This window comes from Sus scrofa, chromosome 4, assembly GCF_054392235.1.
Source record: "Sus scrofa isolate SSC_HxYL_T2T_F1_AM1 chromosome 4, Sscrofa_HxYL_maternal_Yorkshire_Landrace_v2.0, whole genome shotgun sequence".
Lineage (NCBI taxonomy): Eukaryota > Metazoa > Chordata > Mammalia > Artiodactyla > Suidae > Sus > Sus scrofa.
This window is the reverse complement of record NC_139386.1, coordinates 94997289-95017093: the sequence shown is the minus strand read 5'-3', so window position 1 is coordinate 95017093 and position 19805 is coordinate 94997289. Positions and strand designations below refer to the sequence as shown.

Sequence of the window (19805 nt, the reverse complement as noted above, 5' to 3'; positions counted from 1 at the left end):
AGGAGGGGAAGACCCCAATCTGCCATTGCATTGGGGCTCCAGGACCCTGTATCCCCTGATTCCTCCTGGAAAATAAATGTAGGAGGTACCCCTAAACCTCAAGCCATCTCATTCTGGTTTCTCCTCCTGGTTTCGCCCTCTACCTCAACGCACGCGCGCGCACACACACACACACACACACACACACATACACACTCTCCTCCAAAGGTCTGGCTGCAGAGCACCTTGCTCCAGAACTTAAATTCAAGAGTGCTGGGTTTGGACTTACATATCCAGCTTGTTTCTCCCCAGGACCTGGTCAAACATCCAGGCCATCTGTGGTCCTTATGTCACACTCTCCCCCTCCACCACCCCACCCCAGCCAACCCAGGTTTCCTTGGAATGGGGGAAGAGGATGATTCCCAGGAAGGAGGAAAGGCTAAAAAACCTTCAATCCTTTTTCTTATCCTTTGCTCGTATGAACCATACCTTCCTCGGTGCCTAGGGAAGGGCTCTGGGTCTCTCTCTCAGGGCTGACTGCAGCGCAGAGAGTTCCCTAAGTGGAACATTTTAAAGCAAAATCAAGTAGGCTTCCCTTGAACGTGAGATTCGGGGCATACGGAGGGGGGCTGTTATGAGGATAGTCAATAGAGGTAGGAGGCTGTAGGGGGAGAACTGATGGGAGGAGGAGGTAAAGCAGGTGCTTTGTGCTGCACTTATCTGCTCGATGGCTCCTGAAGAATAGGATAGCAGAGGGCTACAAGCCTAATCTTGATGAACTTTGTGCTCCTTTACCCTGGCTGTCTGGGTTGATCTCATATCCTCCAGCCCTCTTGCCCTTTTTCAGGCTGTCTCCACTGTGGAAAGAAGCCAGGGGAAATGGGGCTGACACTACAGCCGCCATGGTCATGGTTAGTCCGCAGGCAGGTTGCTCAGTGGGATTTCCCAAGATGGGAAGAGTCAACCCTTACCCACTGGAGATTTTCTACTTACTCTCCACCACTTCCATTTCTCCTTGGTAAGCTTGTTGAGAGGAAGCAGATGTGGGAGGAGGCAGAGTAAGTGAGATCTGGGGGAGGGAGGAATGGGAAAGACTTTCTATGTCAGCCTTGGGATGAACTTCAAAAGAGCCTGGTTGGATGGCAGGTTGAATGGCTGAGAGCAAGAATTAGTGGGCTGCCCTGACAATAGCCGGGGCGGGGTGGGGGCGGCCATGGGGCAGAGAGGGCTCTGCCCAGAAGCGGCAGATTAACCGCCTGCCTCCAAGAAGCCCACAGTCTAAAGATTTCAGGATAGTCCCTGCCTGGACCTCTAGCCTAGGGGTGCCTGTGAGGTGCTGCACAGCCCAGTTAGAGGCAGGGGACCAAGATCTCTGGTCCCCGTTCCCCTGAAAATAAAGAGTCTCGCAGAGTGCGATCAGTTCATATACACGATCCCCTGTGATAACTCCCGATGCTGGGAACTGGGGGTGGGGGCAGCTAGGGTCGGTTGTGTATATCCATCCCATCCTACTGATGCGGAAGTTGAGGTTGAAAGCCACCCGACCCTCAGCGCAGGCCACGGTCTTGGCCTCTCCCACCGATCGGCTAACTGGGCCCACCTCTCAGCCCCTCCAGGCCCCGCGCCGCCGCCGCCCGGGCCGTGACCTCCCCGCCGCGGCCACGGCCATGGCGCAGGAGAACGCCGCCTTCTCGCCGGGGCCGGAGGAGCCTCCGCGGCGCCGCGGTCGCCAACGCTATGTGGAGAAGGACGGCCGCTGCAACGTGCAGCAGGGCAACGTGCGCGAGACGTACCGCTACCTGACGGACCTGTTCACCACGCTCGTGGACCTGCAGTGGCGCCTGAGCCTGCTCTTCTTTGTGCTGGCCTATGCGCTCACCTGGCTCTTCTTCGGCGCCATCTGGTGGCTGATCGCCTACGGCCGCGGCGACCTGGAGCACCTGGAGGACACGGCGTGGACGCCTTGCGTCAACAACCTCAACGGCTTTGTGGCTGCCTTCCTCTTCTCCATCGAGACGGAGACCACCATCGGTTACGGGCACCGCGTCATCACCGACCAATGCCCCGAGGGCATCGTGCTGCTGCTGCTGCAGGCCATCCTGGGCTCCATGGTGAACGCCTTCATGGTGGGCTGCATGTTCGTCAAGATCTCGCAGCCCAACAAGCGCGCCGCCACGCTCGTCTTCTCCTCGAACGCCGTGGTGTCGCTGCGCGACGGGCGCCTCTGCCTCATGTTCCGCGTGGGCGACCTGCGCTCGTCGCACATCGTCGAGGCCTCCATCCGCGCCAAGCTCATCCGCTCGCGCCAGACGCTCGAGGGCGAGTTCATCCCGCTGCACCAGACCGACCTCAGCGTGGGCTTCGACACCGGCGACGACCGCCTCTTCCTCGTCTCGCCGCTCGTCATCAGCCACGAGATCGACGCCGCCAGCCCCTTCTGGGAGGCGTCGCGCCGCGCCCTCGAGAGGGATGACTTCGAGATCGTTGTCATCCTCGAGGGCATGGTGGAAGCCACGGGTGCGGGAGGGGCCCAGGGGGAGGAGGGGAGCAGAGTGGGCGGGGAATTGGGCTTTGAGGGGCCGGGCCAGAGGGTGGGCAGGGCCGAGGAAGGCAGAGTGGAGGGATGGAGAAGCTGGTGGAAGATGAGAGGTTGAGGTGAGATGGGGACCCTGGGTTGGGGTGTGTGTGAACAGAGTGATCCCCCAGAGAGCCGAGAGAAAGCTGGGAGGAATCCTTGGAAGTGGCCCTGGCCTGGAGCCCTGGGCTGAGAGGTCTGTGTCACTAGGAATAGGGGAGAGTCAAAATAATAGCTAACACCCAGTGCTTTCTCTGTGCCCTGCATGGTTCCAAAGCACTTGACACCTCTGAGCTCATTTAATCTGAACCCCACGAAGAACCCCCATAAAGGTAACTTCTTGGTATTGTGCTCATTTTTCAGAGAGGAGATTGCTCCAATGAAAAGTTAAGTTGACCACAGTCAAAGGCTAAATAAGTAGTCACATCTGGATTTGACACAGGCAGTCTGGCTTTAGCTTTTACGGTGCAGAGTAGGAAGGAGGGGTTAGATTCCTAGTTTTTCTCATTGCTAAGAGGTGCAGGCCCCTGGATTTTTTTTTTTTTTTTTTTTTTTTCCTTTTATGGCTGCGCCTGGGGCATATGGAAGTTCCTGGTCTAGGAGTCAAATCAGAGCTGCAGCTGCTGGCCTATACCATAGCCACAGCAGCGCCAGATTTGAGATGCTTCTGCAAACTACACCACAGTTCACAGCAATGCTGGATCAAGGCCAGGGGTGGGACCTGCATCCTCATAGATACTAGTCAGGTTCTTAACCCGCTGAGCTACAATGGGAACTCCCAGGCCCCTGGAATTTGATGATGAAGATTTTCCATGGCCTGAGTTATTCCTAGGCTAGAACTTAGGGAGAGGTTGATAGCTGTTCTCACTTCTGCCTCAGTTTCCCCATCCATCAAAAGGAAAATAGATGATATGAACATTTCGAGCCCCAAGAAAGAACTAGCAGTGTGCTTGTAATGTCAGAACCTCCAATGCAGGCTTACACCAGTGAAAGGTTTGGGAACAGATAGGACAAGACCAGTGCAGGGGCAGCTAATGGGCCCTTTGGGACTTGAGACCTAAAAGTAGAAGAAGGAGTTTCCATCATGGCACAGTGGTTAATGAATCTGACTAGGAACCAGTGTTCGATCCCTGGCATTGCTCAGTGGGTTAAGAATCTGGTGTTGCCAGGAGCTATGGTGTAGGTCGCAGACACGGCTCAGGTCCCGCATTTCTGTGGCTGTGGTGGAGGCCAGCGGCTGCAGCTCCGATTAGACCCCTAGCCTGGGAACCTCCATATGCCACAGGAAGCGGCCTTAGAAAAGGCAAAAAATAAATTAATTAATTAAATTAAACTAAATAATAAAATAAAAGTAGAAGAAAACCGCAAGTGAATAACTGAAGGCCCACCAGGGGTCCCTGCAGCTCCTGCCACTGTTGCTGGTGTTGCCCTCTGCTGGCTTCTCTCAGATCCATGCCTTCAAACCCCTTTCCTGACCCTTCAGGCTGAGCCTCTACTTCACCACTTCCTGCCTCAGTGTTCCCCATCCCCTCTTCCCCCAGAGCTCCCTCTAGCCCCCCTCCCTTTCCCGGTCACTGTGCTTCCTCTCACCCCATCAGCTGGCACTGTTTTGCCAGCACCTGAGAAGTCTCTGCCCACCAAACCCTCTTCTCCCTTTGTTCCCCCAGCCTCTCCCTTGCTTCCTCTCAGCCCTTCTCTCCCCAGTGTCATTTTTGCCTCTTATTCCCCTCCTCTGCTGGATGTTTCCTATTCCAGCCTTCACCAAAGGAACAAAGAATATCAATGTCCCCAAGTTGGCTCAGGGCAGGGCTTTCAGTGTTGAGAGCCAGTCTCTGGTTAGCTAATGTTCACTCTTCTTTCCACCCCCTTGTACAGAGGTGGACATGAGCTGAGGGGGATATAAGAGACCCCGGGGTAGAAGAAGCACTTGCCCCAGTGGGTGTGCCCAGCCCACAGAGGACATAGGATGAAGGCCCACAGCAAGGAGGACGGGGGCAGTTGGGGGTGGAAGAGATAGGGATGGAAGCTTATTGGATTTTTCTAGAGAGACAAAGCTGGAAAGGATGGTAATATTTTGGGTGAGAGAGTCAGTATCCAAAATGCTTCTGAAAAGCAAGGATAATGAGCCAAAACCCAACAAGATGACATTTAAAAGGAATAAATATAAAGTTCTACATTTAGGCTTTAAAAAAAAAAATCACTTATGTAAGCACAGCATGGAAGAGCTCTGGTGAAAAAAGAACTGGGGGTTTTAGTTGGCCACAGGCAATATGCTACAGCTTCCAAAAATGTTTATGTAATGTAATCTTGGGGCCTGTTAGCTAAAGCATCATGGCCAGAAGAGAGAGGTAGTAAGCCGCCTCTTAGGCATGCATCAGGCCACATCTGGGGTATTTATCACATTCAAAGTGCTTAAAGGATCTTCCTGGGCCATTCTGGTTTTCAGTCAAGAAAGTAAAATTTTTAGAAGCCAGGACACATCAACAGTGATGGAGAGAGATGGGGCTATTCAGCCTGAAGAAGACATGATAGAACCTAAGATTCCTGCTTTTAGATACTTGAAGGTGTGTCATATGGCAGGGAACTGAAATTAATGAAGGCAGGTTTTTGTTCTGTATAAAGAACAACCTAGGAGTTCCTGTTGTGGCTCAGTGGATTAAGAACCCAACTAGAATCCATGGAGTTCAATCCCTGACTTCTTCCAGCGGGTTAAGGATCTGGTGTTGCCACAAGCTCTGGCATAGGTTGCAGATATGGTTCAAATTTCATGTTGCTGTGGCCATGGCCTAGGCCAGCAGCCGCATCTCCAATTTGACCCCTAGCCTCGGAACTTCCATACGCTGCAAGTGTGGCCCTAAAAAGAAAAAAAAAAATCATCAGATATTAGAACGATCACACAGAACGGTGGGCTCCTTGTGAGGTGGTGAGCTCTCAATTCGGGGAGGTAATCAAGTATAAGCTAGATGCCCAGTATTAGGAATGCTTCAGTGGGAAGCACTGTATGGAGAGGGAAGTTGGATTAGATGATCCCTAAGGTCAGTTTCAAGGTTCAGCTTCTCTGATTGGTATCCCCAGTGGAAAGGAGGGGAGAATATGTGCTGGAGGTTAAGAGGAGTTGAGGCAAATGGTGAGGAGGAGGGGGAGCTAGGCAAATACAAGGGTTGGTGAAGTGGAGAAAGTGGGTTGGACCAAAATGGGGGCTGGGGGGGCTTGGGAAGGGATTCAGGGAGGGGTTCTGGAAATAGACTTGTGAAGCGAGGCAGGAGAGGGAAGGCTGGGGTCCCCCCTGACCTGTGTGCTTCCCCCCAGGAATGACATGCCAAGCTCGGAGCTCCTACCTGGTGGACGAGGTGCTGTGGGGCCACCGCTTCACATCCGTGCTGACCCTGGAGGATGGCTTCTACGAGGTGGACTATGCCAGCTTCCACGAGACCTTTGAGGTGCCCACACCCTCGTGCAGCGCCCGGGAGCTGGCTGAGGCTGCAGCCCGCCTTGATGCCCATCTCTACTGGTCCATCCCCAGCCGGCTGGATGAGAAGGTGGAGGAGGAAGGGGCGGGGGAGGGGGCGGGCGAAGGGGCGGGGGCTGACAAAGAGCAGAACGGCTGCCTGCCACCCCCAGAGAGTGAGTCCAAGGTGTGACCAGTTTCCTCCAGACCCCTGTGGCAGGGCCAGACGCAGGTACCTGGGGATCTGGAGAGCAGAGGTAGAGAAGGAAGCAGGTAAGGTCCCTGAGACTGCACTAAAGCTGGAGCAGCCCCTCAGAATCTCAGCTCTAGGATCCAACACGGAAGGGAAGGAGCCTGATGGCAGGAGAACGGAGGGTGGGATGGATGAACTTACCAGCCTATCTCTGTTTGACCTTCACATCTGTTCACCGGTGGATGGATGGACAGAGGGATGGACCTCTGCAGCTCCAGTGGGAAGGTGGAAGCAGACAGAGACAGCTGGTGGGTGGAGAAATGGGCCGACAGACAGATGGTACCCTCAGGGCTGCCCCAACTCACAGAGCATCTTTGTGCAAATTCTCAAAAGGCACCCTTTTCTTCCAGACGACACCCCCTCCCCCAAACCAGGGTTTGTGGCTTGGGGAGTGGAGTGTGGGCTGAATCTTAGGCTCCGCTCACCTCCTCGTCCAACCTCCCTGAGTACGGGGCACCCGTCTCACTGGACACAGTAGCCCAAGCTGACCCAGAGGAGAGAAAGCTGGATGGAAGCGGCCAGAGATGAGGAAGATGCCCCCCCACCTCCACCCCCACCATTGTGACAGGCTGAGAGGGAGGGTGAAAGGTGAAGAGGCAGCTGCACAGGACGGGAACAACCTTGTCCGTGAATACAGGGAAACAGGCTGTGGGGGAGATGCTAGAGCTGGGGCCTGGGAAAGACGAACCAGGGATGGCGATTTTCTGACAGTGGCGTGAGGTCTCAGAAGTACCACTGCAGAGGCAGGAGGGAAGGGAGAGGTTCTGTGGAGGCAGAAGGGCCAGGGGAGAGATGGAGAAAGTAAGTCCACTGGAGCTGGGAAACAGGGCTCTCAGCAAAGCAGAATGGGTCTTTGGGCACAGAAAGACGGAGTCATTCAGAGAGTTCGCTGGGTGCCCATTGGAGACAGAGGGCTGTGACCTGGGCATGTGTAGGAGGTCAGTCAGAGACCACATGCCTGTTCTGGGAATACAGTGCACGTGGGAAAAACAGAGAAATATGTTTGTGGCAATTGTTTCAAACTGAGAACCTGGGTGATGGCTCTGAGCAGGGGGTGGGAGGCCTTGGGAATTGGAAAGATAGGAATTGGGTCAGGCCTAGAGCACTGACCTGAGCCAGCAGTCACGAACTTGGATGGGCCTCAGGCTCACCTGGAGGGTTTGGGAGCACAGATGGCTGAGCCCCACTCCCAGAGTTTCTGATTCCGTAGGTCTGCAAAAACTTTGCATTTCTTTTGTCTTTTTAGGGCACACCTGCGGCATACGGAAGTTCCCAGGTTAGGGGTCCAATTGAAGCTGGAGCTGGCAACCTACACCACAGCCACAGCAATGCCAGATCCTTAACCCATTGGGTGAGGCCAGGAATCAAACCGCATCCTTGTCGATACTCATCAGGTTCATGACCACTGAGGCCATGATGGGAACTCCCAAAACTTTGTGGTTCTGACAAGTCCCAGGTCATGCTGACACGGCTGGAAGAGGCGCCTTGAGAAGCCCCACTCTAAACAGACTTGGAGGTCCTGCCAAGAGGTGGGGCATCAAGCTGAGGAGCAGATGAGGCTCCTCGTGGGTGGCGAACTGTGGCAGCGGGAGGGGACCGCGAAACCCAGGCTGAAGAGTTGATCTCTGGTCCCGGGGACTCGCCCATCAGTGGAAATAGGGTGCTGACAAGTTTGCAACAGTATCTGGGGAAGATAAGTAGGCAAGACAGATATGAGAGAGAAGTCGGGAGGCCTTGTGGGGGGAGGCGGGGGTGCTGGAGCAGGAAGGGCATCAGAGGCCAAAGATGGAATCGCTCATAGGACCTAAGAGGCAGGTTGCAGTGTGGCAGGAATCATGTGAGAGAGGAGCCAGGAGACCAAACATCCTGCTGTGGCTGCAGCCTGCTGTCTACCCAACTTGGACAGAAGTCCCTGGAGAAGTATTCCCTCCCTGTGGTCACCCCAGTCACCAGGGACACCCTCCCCCCACCCCCCACCCCCAAGAATGGTGAAGGGCAAGTTGAGAAGGGGCAGAGGTAGAGGGACCCTCGGCCGGGAGAGAAGTATATGCACGCGCAGGCACATCCTTCCACAGCGCTGGCCCAGCAGTGACCTCTGGTCCTTGGTCTTGGCTACACCCCACTCCTGTCCATGATTTTTTCGTTTTTGTCTTTTTTTTTTTTTTTTGTCTTTTGAGGGCCAGACAGTGGCATATGGTGGTTCCCAGGCTAGGGGTCTAATCAGAGCTGTTGCTGCCGGCTTACGCCACAGCCACAGCAATGCCAGATCTGAGCCACATCTGCGACCTACACCACAGCTCACGACAATGCCAGATCCTTAACCCACTGAGCAGGGCCAGGGATCAAACACACAACCTCATGGTTCCTAGTCAGATTCGTTTCCACTGCGCCACGACAGGAACTCCTTATCCATGGTTTTTTTAAATGTAATTTTATTTTAATTTTTAAATTTTTTTTGTCTTTTTAGGGCCGCACCTGTGGCATATGGAGGTTCCCAGGCTGGGGGTCCAATCAGAGCTACAGCTGCCAGCCTACACCACAGCCACAGCCATAGCAACTCAGATCCGAGCGACCTACACCACAGCTCACAGCAACGAAGGATCCTTAACCCACTGAGCGGGGCCAGGGGTCAAACCCAAGTCCTCACAGATACTAGTCGGCTTCATTATTGCTGAGCCACAACGGGAACTCCCCCAACTCCTGTCCTCTAATAAAAGTCTGAGTCCCTTGGGAGAAAGCACCCCAGTGTGCTCCATTCCAGGCTGGGAAGCTGGGATCCTGCAGGACACCAGCTTGGGTCCACTCAGAGAGGACATCTTTGCCTCGGGTCACAAGGTCACTTGGGTCACTATCAGTCAAAAATGAGGTCCCTGAATCCTGGCACCGGCTGTTCCCAAAAGAACAAATGTTGGCTTACAGGATAAGGAGCGATTTGGGTTTAATTTGGTGAAACAGCCAGACTCTGGACAGGAGGGAATGGGCTGTTGCTATCAACACTCGCTCACACGGTAGTTCACCCATTGCAAGTGAACCCCCTGCAGAGGAACTGAGCCTGGATGGAAGGCACCAAGACCCCACCACACCACTCCTCGTCACTCAGCCACCGCTCAGGACACCACTGTGTACAGAGCCAGGAGTCTGGAGACTTGGGTTCTAATCCTGACATTGTCCCTAATTAGTTCTTGGACTCTGGGCAAGTTACATCACTTCTCTGGGTCTCAGTTTCCCCATCTGTAAAAACAACGCTTAGCAAACTAGTAATGTTCAATAAATGTTTAAATAACTGAATTGAAAGAGGTAGACTGAGTGCCTCTTGAGATGCAGTGCTGCTGAGAAGTCTAGGATCAAGGAATCCTTAGGCAGCAGCAAATGCAGGGAGCCCCAAGGCCCTGGGGGCGGGGGTGAAGCGGGGGTGGGGGTGCATGCAGGCTGTGGAGGCGGAGTCCCTGGGGCTCCTCTGACTGCTGTCACATTCTAAGGCTTCCATTCTGCTGCAGTCAGACAGAATAAATGAAGATCAGAAAGAAAAAAGGTGGAGGCCCCAGGGGCCGGAGGGAGGAGTCAGGCCCAAGATTAGCCTGACCTAGAGGATGAGACTGCACAGTGTGGGAACTGGGCAAAAAAGGGCCCTGGATCCTGGATGCCGCCGCCTTGCAACCTAGAAGTGTAGGGGTGAAGGCCATGCTCCGCTGGAACTCACCCCCCCTTTCTCTTCTCCCCTCCCCGAGCAGGAGTCCCTATAGGAATTGGCTCAGCACTGACAGCTCAGACAGCAGATGGGACCCAGGTGTCCCCTCCTGGGGTGGGTGGCATGGCCCACAGAGGCCAGATGGTGTTTGTGGGAGGAAGTGAGGCCCAGGTCACTCAGAGGAGGTTGTCAGCTGCCAACAGCCTCCCTGCCCCACACTCCCGCCTTATACAGCCTCACGGCAGGAAAGACACAGACAGCCCTGGGTTTTATAAAACAAGTTTATTCACATTTTAGAAAAACTCATCCTGGGACAGGGAATGGCCTCCTTTTGGGGCTCGGTGTGGGATCGAGAATGGAAGGCCAGACAGAGGGAGGAGGTGGGGAAGGAAGGAGTGGGGAAGGGGGGCCATGTCCCCCACTCTGGTGGGGAGTGAGTCAAATAAATTAAAGGCAATGCAGGCAGAGGGAGAGGGTCTCCAGGTACCAGAGGTGGGCTGGCAGCTGGGCTGGAAGACGGTCACACCTGCAAAAGGGGAGAGCACGCCGAGGGGGCTAAGGAGTGTGGCTCCCTCCCGGCCCTCACCATTCCTGGGGCCCTCACAGAGCTGAGAGGGGCTGCTCCTTCTCCAGCTGGGGCCAGGAGGGAGCCACTCATCTCAGGACCTGGGGAGACGGGGCTGGGGATTCGGGGTTCTCGCCCCTCACCTGGGGAACGGGGGATCACCGTTTCCGCAGCCTCTTCATGAAGCAGCAAGTGATAGTGCCAAGGATGGTGGCGCCGATGACTAGGGCAACCCCTGCACCCACCAGCAGGGGCACAAACAGGGTGTCCAAGGCTGGGCAAGAGAGGATGGCTACGTTCAGCCTAGAGTGGTCACTGCCCTCCACTCGTGGTCCCAACCAATGTGCCAGCACCATCTCTGTTGAGCAGTCTGAACCACCTCCTCCTACTCACAGAGCCTTCCCTGACCCGCTCCCTGGCCCCTCTGTATTCAAGCCAGTCCCCACCACCAGGACCCTGGGCAGAGGGGCACTGAAAGGCTGAAAGCTGAACTTTCAAGACTCTCTGTGTGAAAAAATGAGGACCATTCCTCTGGAGGAAGAACAAGGGACCATTAGCAGGGGATCTGATGCAAAGGGAAGAACGAGGGCAAAGGCGAGAACGAGTGGGGGGGCTGGAGGAACGGGTGAGTGAGGAGAGGAGGGGAGGGCGGGCATCACTCACCGTGTGTGTAGGGGTAGACTGTGACAGGCCCCGAGCGGGCGCTGCCCGCCTGGTACCAGCTGTAGTCCGCGTGCTGCACCCAGGCGCTGGGGGCACAGTGGTACACGCCTTCGTCCTCAGGCTCCAAGCTGTGCAGTCTCAACCGATGGCTTCGGGGCCCCAGCAGCTCCACGCTGACAGGTCCTCCCCCAGGCCGGACACCCAGCTCTGCCACACCGTCCTTGCCCACGCCACCCACCAGCTGAGCGTGGCCAGAGCTCAGTTCCCCCTCCTCTGGCCGCTCCACCCACCAGCTGGCAGCCAACCGCAGCCCGGGGGGGCCGCCCCGCACAGAGATGTTGCAGAGTAAGGAGGCTGTCTCCCCGCGGTACACTGTGCCTCCTGCCAGCCAGGCCACAGCCTCCAGCACCACACCTGCAGGACAAAGGTCAGAAGGTGAAAAGTCAGGGGGCACGGGGTTAGGACTGCTGTCCAAGCAGTAGCCCAGAAACTTGAGGTGTTTCCCCAGTCTTAGAAGAGGCCGAGGCATGGAGGCAGTGATGGTGAGAGAGAGGCATAGAAACAAAGGAAAAGGTTCAGGATGTAACAGGATCAGAGGCATCTTGGGAGCGCTAGAACACAGGTTCAATCCCTGGCCCAGCAGAGCAGGTTGAGGATCGGGCGTTGCCGCAGTGGCAGCTTGGGTCATATCTACCCCTCTACCCCTCGGATCTGATCCCTGGCCCAGGAACTCTGTATGCCACGGGGCAGCCCCCTCCACACCCCCCCCAAAAGAGGATATTTAAAAAAAAAAAGGGAAAGGTTCTACAGACCCCCAACACTAACCAGGGCCCAACCCGCCTCCTCTCACCTTCCTCTCGCACGTGCACAGGGAGGGGTCTGGAGCGGGCACTGGCTGCTTCACGAAGCCGGGCCCCAGACCCACGGACATAGGCCTTGGCAAGGCAGCGGTAGGTGCCCGCATCCCCTGGCCGGGCAGCCTCCAGCCGTAGCCGATAGGTTCTCGAAGCCACCTTCTCCATGGCAATGTGCCGGCCCTCGTAGCCAGGGCCCAGGCTGCCCACGCCCTCTGTGTCCAGCTGGGCAACCAGGCGGCCAGGCCCAGGTGCCCCTGCAGGTGCCATTTCCCAACCCACGGAGTAAGCGGCATGCTGGCCTGGTGGGGGCAGGGCCCCTGACACGTTGCACAGCAGCTCCAAGGGCTCCCCTGGGCCAATCCGACGTTCACCAGGCCCCACTGTCACTGCCAGCTGGCTGGCTGAAACACCGGAGGGGAAGAGGTGTCAAGGAGGCAGGAGAGGGCACAGAACACCTGACTCCCCAGCCATAGTTCCTTCCTAGACAGGAGCAACTTCCAGGCCACGCATCTCCCAGATGCAGGTGCCTGACGCCCCCCTCATCTCATCTCCACCATGGCCCTCCCATCTCCCACCAGGTTCTGAACAGAGAAAGTCCATCCTGGGTACAGATGCTAACAGGGATTGATGCTAATGGGATCATTCACTGGAGGGAAGGGGAGCTCCCTGGAGTTGGATGATGGCCATCAAGTGCCCCTAGGGCCATTGCCCCTACTGAGATACCACGGCTCCCAGCAGGCACCATGGGACGTGTGGCACTCACACAGTGTCTGCACATCCACGTGGGCCAGGACAGCCCTCTTCTCCGCGATCTGGGCCCAGCTGCCATCGGGATCCTGAATCCACTCGGTGGCAGTGCAGTGGTAGGTGCCTGCGTCCTCCGCCTGGGCACCCCCCACCACCATGCGGTACCGCTCAGTCCCCTCCTTGCCCAGCCGCAGCTCCCCTGCAGCCAGCCGCTCGGCATAGGGAGCTCCGGCCTCCACAGCCAGGTCAGGCCGGAGTCCCACCACTTCCTGCAGGGTCGCTCGCCCCACCGGCACCTCGGGCACCACTCGCCCAAAGGACACAGCCAGGTGTGTGTGCTTCTGCGTGCTCGTCCGCGCCAGGCAGCCCAGGGCCAGCTCCTGCCCCTCGTGCACCGTCAGGCGAGGGGGTGAAACCGGGGCCTGGCGGCCTCGGGGCCCTGGGGGGGTAGCAGACACCTGCAGCAGATCTGGAAGAACTGGAGAGAACAGCTGGAGTGAGGAGGGCTGGGAGCTGTCAACTTCTGTGACTTTTCTATCTGCAACCTCTTTCACTAAATAGACTGTGAGCTCCTAGAAGGCAGAGACTTCGTGTTGTACCATTTCTTCTGTAACCCAGTGGTGCCAAGTACAGTGCTGGGCACACAACAGGCACTCAGTAAATATTTGTTTTGTTTTGTTTTTTTAGGGCCACAGCTATGGCACTGGGAAGTTCCCAGACTAGAGATTGAATAGGAGCTGCAGCCGCCGGGCTACGCCACATCCACAGCAACGACAGATTCGAGCCGCGTCTGCGACCTACACCACAGCTCATGGCAACACCAGACCCTTAACCCACTGAGCGAGGCGAGGGATTGAACCTGAATCCTCATGGATACTAGTTGGGTTCGTTAACCGCTGAGCCACAACGAGAACTCCAATAAATACTTGTTGAATTTCATTAAAGCCAGCCCATCGCCTACTCACCCTTATGTCTGAGACTGACCCCTGTTTGAAATACTCAGAAAAGTGGCTCTCTCTTCCTTTTTGGAAGACAAAGAGACTTAAGAGGGCAAGAACATCACATGGTCTCACTTCTCCCCCGGATCTGGATCCTAGAATCTCCAGGAATGGAGTCTGTTCACTCCATCTGGTTCCCCTGCCCTGTCAGGGAATGGAAAGGGGACTGGATGGCCTAAGGACACTTTTCCCTCTGCCAGGAAGCAGCCCGATAGAATAAAAGCAGTGGCCTGGAATGAAGGGACCTGGGATAGAGTTTGAGACAGGCGGCTAATTTTTTCAGTGACTTGCGTGAAGTCACTTAACCTGGTTGGGCCTCAGATTCCTCTTAGGTCCCTCCCGGACTGACTTTCTGCCTTTTGGGAGGATGCGGCCCCACCCCCATCCCAGGGCCCAATACCTCTCAGTTCCACTTTGCCGCTGTAGCTGCCCAGGTAGCGGGCATCAGTGGAGGGTGTGTAGCACTCGTAAATGCCAGCATCCTGGGCCTGCAGGCGGGCAATCTTGAGCAACACGGCATCACCCTGCAGACGCTGCACATGCACCTCACCAGCTGCCACTCGGGGCCCAAAGACAGCGTAGGAGAACCCGGCGTCCCGGGTACTGACAATGCCCAGGGCAGCCTCTGGGGCTTCGGGCCTGTACAGGAACCACTCGAAATCCTGCTGGGCAGGACCGTCATAGCCACTGACATTGCAGGGGATGGAGATGGCTGTGCCAGCCACGCGGTACAGGGGCCCCTCAGGGACCAGCACCTCCCGGGCACAGCACCCGACTCCTGTAGGGAAGGATGGGAGAGGTCAGAGATGTCTGGGTACCCACTGCTTCCCCACACCACCTGTGTCATTTTTGGCCTCTGCTTGCAACAGGAAAAGAAACCTACAGCTTGGGCCCTGTTCTGAGAATGGGGAAAGGATGCTGGGAGGTAAGACACGTGGGTCTTCAGGTGGTGGTACAGAGCCAGATTTGCCTCAAAACCCAGAAACATCCCATTCCTGGGAGGCCAGAAGCAGATAGGGGTGGAAAGGAGTGTATCTGCTTCCTGATTTAACCTTCCTTGGTTCCAGCTATACCTTGATTCCCTCCTCTTGTTTCCCACTCGCATGTCTGCGAGGCCCAGCCAGTGCCGCCTTCTAGCTAAAGGATCCTAAGACCACATGTCCCGCTCCTTTGTTTGAAGGGAGCTGGCAAAACCTTGCTCAGAAGGGCTAGTTGGCTCAGCTGTGTCACCTGGGCCAAGGGACTCCAGACAATGGAGCCAGCAGCCCAGCAGGACAGGGCACAGACCCAGTCAGTTCTCACCACACAATCCCTCCCCCCTCCAGCTGGGCCATGAGCTCACTGCTTCTCCTCCCCACAGGGCTGGCGAGGCAGCTGAGGCTCAAGGGGCAAGAACCAGCCTCTGCCCTGGCCTCTGGGGGCAGAAGATCCCCTCCTCCACCAGTGCCTGCCAATCCTCCCCACAGGCCCAGCTGACACACAACCCTCCCCCCCACAGCTCCCTAAACAAAAGCCTCCATTTGCATGTGGTGTTCATTCATTTACATACTGCTCCCTTTGGGTAGGGAAGCTCGGAAACCCCTAGCTGCCTCTTTCGGTCTTTCTCTCCTCAGAGGCCAAAATTCTCTTCTTTGCCCCACCCCCCAGGCCCTACCCTGCCCCCTCAGATACTCCTGGTGGCCTTGGAGGGCTCAGCTTCTTCCTTCTCTCCTTCCTTCCTCTCACAGCCCCAGATCACAGAAGCCCAGAATGTGAGGGGGGCTGGGTCAGCCCTCTGCCTTCATCTTCAGCATGAGAAAGGTAAGGCATGAGAAGTATACAGTCTTGGCCAAGTTCCTACTATCCTTGGCTGGCTTCCACATGCCCCTGCAGAGGAACAAGCCAGGGAGGTGATGGGGAACTCCGGGGATGGGTAGGGGAGGGAACTGAGGACACTGACCTCACCAACTAGAGTGGCACTCCCAGGGGCTTACCCACAGGGGCTGGCGGAAAACAGCAAGGCTAGTCAAATTCGGGCCCTCCAGCTGCCCCAGAAACATCCCCCTTAACTTTCCCACCTGAGCCCGCTCTTAACCACCCCTTTCTTCCTGCGGCTGAGTCACGTCATGGGGAGAACTTGGGGTCTGAACATCTGTACAGGAAACTTGTGTTTGCTTGGTTAGAGCTCAGGCTGCAAATTTGGAGGTCGGATTCCAGCCCCAGCCCCAGCCCCAGCCCCAGCGATCTGGTTTGGACCAGCCCCTCCCAATCCCAAGCCTCAGTTTCTACACTGGAGGAGAGCTAAGAGCTTCCATTCAGAGGGTGAGAGAGCCTGTGACTCAGGAAGGCTCTGCCTGAGGGTGTTTCATAACCAGAGTGATGGCGGACACAGCCAGCTGACACCTTCCCTGGCCTCGGGGCAGACACCGCTCAGGAGGGCCCCTCCCATCTCCCTGGCTCCACGACTGCTGATGCTTGGAGATCCCCATGGGAAAGTCACCCCCACAGCCTTAGGACACCAGCTGCCAGGCAGCTCTCTCCCCAGCTGGGGCCCCTCTGTGTCAGCAGAAGAGGGAAAGAAGAACAGGGTCTTGCTTTGGAGTCAGATGGATGGGGGTCAAATCTGAGCCTCAACATTCATCACATGGGTTGTCTGGGGAAAGTTACTTCATTTTCCTCATCTTCAAAATGAAAGTAAGCGCCCGTGTGTGCAGTGGGTATTCAGCAGGCTCTTCTATCTCCGCATCACACTTCCCCTGGGCTCCTCTCTGCTCCACACTGCCCACTGGGGAAAACGGGCTGAGTGCTAGGCAACCAGGCTGTGCAGCTCCTTCCTCTGTACCTCCTCCTGCCTCCCCCAAGGAGAGGACTCATTCTAGTCCCATAGGACCCAGGGACCTATGTCGTACAGGGAGGCTGCTCGGCACTGTGATAGAGCTCTGATCTAGAAACAAGTGGCTGGGGCTACGTCAGCCTCTGCGGTAACTATGGCAGCTCCGAATCCTGGCACCAAAGCCACCCCCCCAACCCCGTGCTCTTATTTCAAGGGTCTCAGTTTCCTGAACATCTGTACAAGCAGTCTCACGGTACTCCTCCCCAGACTGCCCCTACAGGGAGCCTCCTCCAGTTCAGGCCCAAAACATTTCCACCGGCACTGCCTGCATACATCTGTGCAGCAATGGCCCAGGACACCCCACCGAGAACACGCACAACAGCCACAAGGGCGCTTGGAGATCTCAGCATCAGTCTCCACAGAGCCTGCTTTCTCCAGAGGCAGAGAAGCTGGGACTAAGAGGGTGTGACAACCAGTGGGAGGCTACAGACCCAAGGGCCATCTAGGAGAGGAAAAGAGGGGCAAAGGGAGACCTGGTCCAGGATAGAGATGGAACTGCCCTCAACTTTTGATGAAGTTGAGGTGGGGGATGCAATTAGGGGAGACTTCCTTCAAAGAGCGTGGGCAGAACCCGCCCCTGGGCCTCCAGCCAACTCAGGCAATTACGGAGATGGGCAGGCACTGCCTACGCAGGCGAGCTTCAGGCTGGGCCTGGAGCTGAGTGTGAGGCGGTGGAGTCGCAGCATTTGGGCGCAGCGACCCCAAGACCTGAGCATGCCAGCTAAGAAGTGGGACCTGCTCCTCTGAGGCCAGGAGGTCCCTGGGGGTGGCACCTCTTTGGGTCCTCACTGTGCCCCAGCCCAGGGCCTAGAACTGGGGGAGCCTTCAATCCCCGCCTGCCACCCCACTCGCCGCCCGCCCCAAGACTGGCTCGGCCGGCGGCCTCACAGGGCAGCTAAGCGCCAGGCCCGGCGAGGCTGATGGAGAGGCGGGTGCGAGGGGCTCCGAAGTGCTGGGGAGTCGGGCAGGATTGGACACCAGGTAGCAGGCACCTGCCGGGCGGGGCTGGGAGCCGGGCTTACCCAGCATTAGCAGCAGCAGCGGCGGCGGCGGCGGCTTGGGACCGAGGGCGCCCATCCTGCGCAACGAGCTCTGGGGAGGCTCTGGGGGGCGGCTCGGGTTCTGGGTGGCCGGGGGCTCAGGGGGCGCATGCCCGGGTGAGGGGCACCAAGCGGAGCAGCGAGGCGTGGGTGCGCGGAGCTGAGCGGAGCGGAGCGGGAGCAGCCTAGGCCCCTCCTTTTTCCCTCCTCCCCCTGCCCTTCCTCCTCCTACTGCTGTGCCTCCAGCCTCTGCAACTGGAAAGACCATTCCCGCCCGGCCTTACCCAGGCTCCGCCCCGACCTCGGCTCCCGCCCCCGCCTAGCCCCGCCCGGGTCCCCAATCCCGCCCCGACCCCTCCAGACCCTGGCCCCGCTCAGATCCCTGGGTGTGTCTGGACCCTAGTCCTGGACCTCCGCCCGGACTCCGCCCGCCCCCGTTCAGGCTCCGCCCCGCTATCCAGCTCCTCCCTGACCCCGATCCAGGCCCGCCCCCCTGGGTCCTGGCTCCGCCCCGACCCCAGCCCACGGAAGCCGGCTGCACCTGGGTTTAGCCACATCCACGTCAGCTTGGCAGGTTGTACTCGTACCCTGCACTTTTCGGCTTTTCCCTGAGGATTTGGGTGCAGGGGCCCCTGGGGTCAATGAGGTGACTGCGGCTGCACACTTAGAATCAAGCTCTTTTCCCGGAGCCTCTACGCCTCGCGGCCAACCCTGCCGAAATGGGGAAGGGCGGGACCTTGGAGTTATGGAACTAGGAGGATCTGGGCTCAAGGACGCTCCATGGCTTCGCAAGGTCACTGGAGACCTGTTTGCCACCCCCTCGGGGCAGAACCAGAGGAAGTGAGTTAGAAGGGTTGGCCGGCTGGGTTCCGTCACTTCCTGGTTGGCGATCCTAGTCAAGTTGCTCAACCTCCTCCAGCCTGTTTTCATGTTGGCAAATTGAAGTGGATGACGTCCACCCCAAAGGATTTTTGTGACGTTAATTGAGATAATGTACCAAGGTGCTTGGCACAGGATAACACTAAATAGGAGATGGGGGGGTTGAATTATTTAAACTGTTGCTGTGAGGTTTAGTTCAGACCGAAAGAGAGGGTGAGCTTGGGGTTTAAGCGAAGGAGCCCCTAGGTCCAGTGAAGAGAAATGGACAGCACTCTGCACTGGGAGGAGTGGGGCCTGCCCCAAAGGTGGGAGGTTGGAAAAGACTTCTTTCCTGGGAACTCTGTCTCTTCCTCAACTATAAAAAAGTGGGGGAGTTCCTGTTGTGGTGCAGTGGAAACGAATCCGACTAGGAGCCATGAGGCTGTGGGTTCGATCCCTGGCCTCTCTCAGTGGGTTGAGGATCTGGCATTGCCATGAGCTGTGGTGTAGGTCGAAGATGCGGCTTGGATCTGATGTTGCTGTGGCTGTGGTATAGGCCAGCAGCTGTAGCTCGGATTGGACCCCTAGCCTGGGAACCTCCATATGCTGTGGGTGCAACCCTAAAAAGCTAAAAAAAAAAAAGGGATGTGGGGAGGATCTGGAAGGGTGGGGTCAGAAAGGGGAAAGGGACAGCCAGGATGTCCAAGTGGCCATCCACAGGGACTAACCCCAGAGCTTTCATCCTCAAACTTCCATCTGTCCCCACTCATCCCCCAACCCTTTCACTCACTCCGATTTACAGAAGAGGAAACAGGCCCCGAGAGAGGAAGTGGCCCAAGGCAGACCAGATCTTCCTTGACTTTCTCTTCCCTGATCCTGGCACAGTACCCGATGAGATGAGGTGCTCAGTTGAAGCCATATTCAAGAATCCTGGAGAGGAGTTCCCATTATGGCTTGGTGGTTAACAAATCCGACTATGAACCATGAGGTTGTGGGTTCGATCCCTGGCCCTGCTCAGTGGGTTAAGGATCCGGCATTGCCATAAGCTGTGGTGTAGGTTGCAGACGTGGCTCCTATCCCGCGTTGCTGTGGCTCTGGCGTGGGCTTGGCAGCTACAGCTCCAGTTAGACCCCTAGCCTGGGAACCTCCATATGCCGCTGATGCAGCCCTAGAAAAGGCAAAAAGACAAAAAAAAAAAAAAGAATCCTGGAGAGACCAGAGAAATTCTGAATCAAAATGCTGTCAACCCTTGAGGGAATCAG

At 56.7% G+C, this 19805-nt stretch overlaps 2 protein-coding genes across 9 annotated transcripts in view; one reads left to right on the top strand and one right to left on the bottom strand.

Annotated features, from left to right (window-relative positions):
• The window catches only part of KCNJ9 (potassium inwardly rectifying channel subfamily J member 9), a 33093-nt gene extending 19352 nt beyond the window's left edge, over positions 1–13741 (top strand). For 4 of the 8 annotated variants that reach the window (XM_085022601.1, XM_085022604.1, XM_001929061.5 and 1 more), the window contains 2 exons: positions 1587–2496; positions 5864–9543. In XM_085022601.1, the coding sequence (XP_084878727.1) occupies positions 1647–2496; positions 5864–6195 (1182 nt within the window). In that variant the 5' untranslated portion in view covers positions 1587–1646 and the 3' untranslated portion in view covers positions 6196–9543. Of the gene's footprint in view, positions 1–1586; positions 2497–5863; positions 9544–13462 lie in introns of those variants that run through there. The other 4 variants (XR_014843982.1, XR_014843983.1, XM_085022602.1 and 1 more) reach the window with 2 other exon arrangements.
• Positions 10211–17859, bottom strand: IGSF8 (immunoglobulin superfamily member 8). Its single transcript, XM_003481424.5, has 7 exons — positions 17668–17859; positions 14174–14551; positions 12792–13253; positions 12022–12429; positions 11172–11585; positions 10652–10782; positions 10211–10469 (listed from the first exon to the last, which is right to left on the bottom strand). Exons 1-6 carry the CDS (start codon positions 17720–17722, stop codon positions 10667–10669), a joined length of 1833 nt encoding a protein of 610 aa, XP_003481472.3. The 5' UTR covers positions 17723–17859; the 3' UTR covers positions 10211–10469; positions 10652–10666.
• Between the last annotated feature and the right edge of the window lie 1946 nt (positions 17860–19805).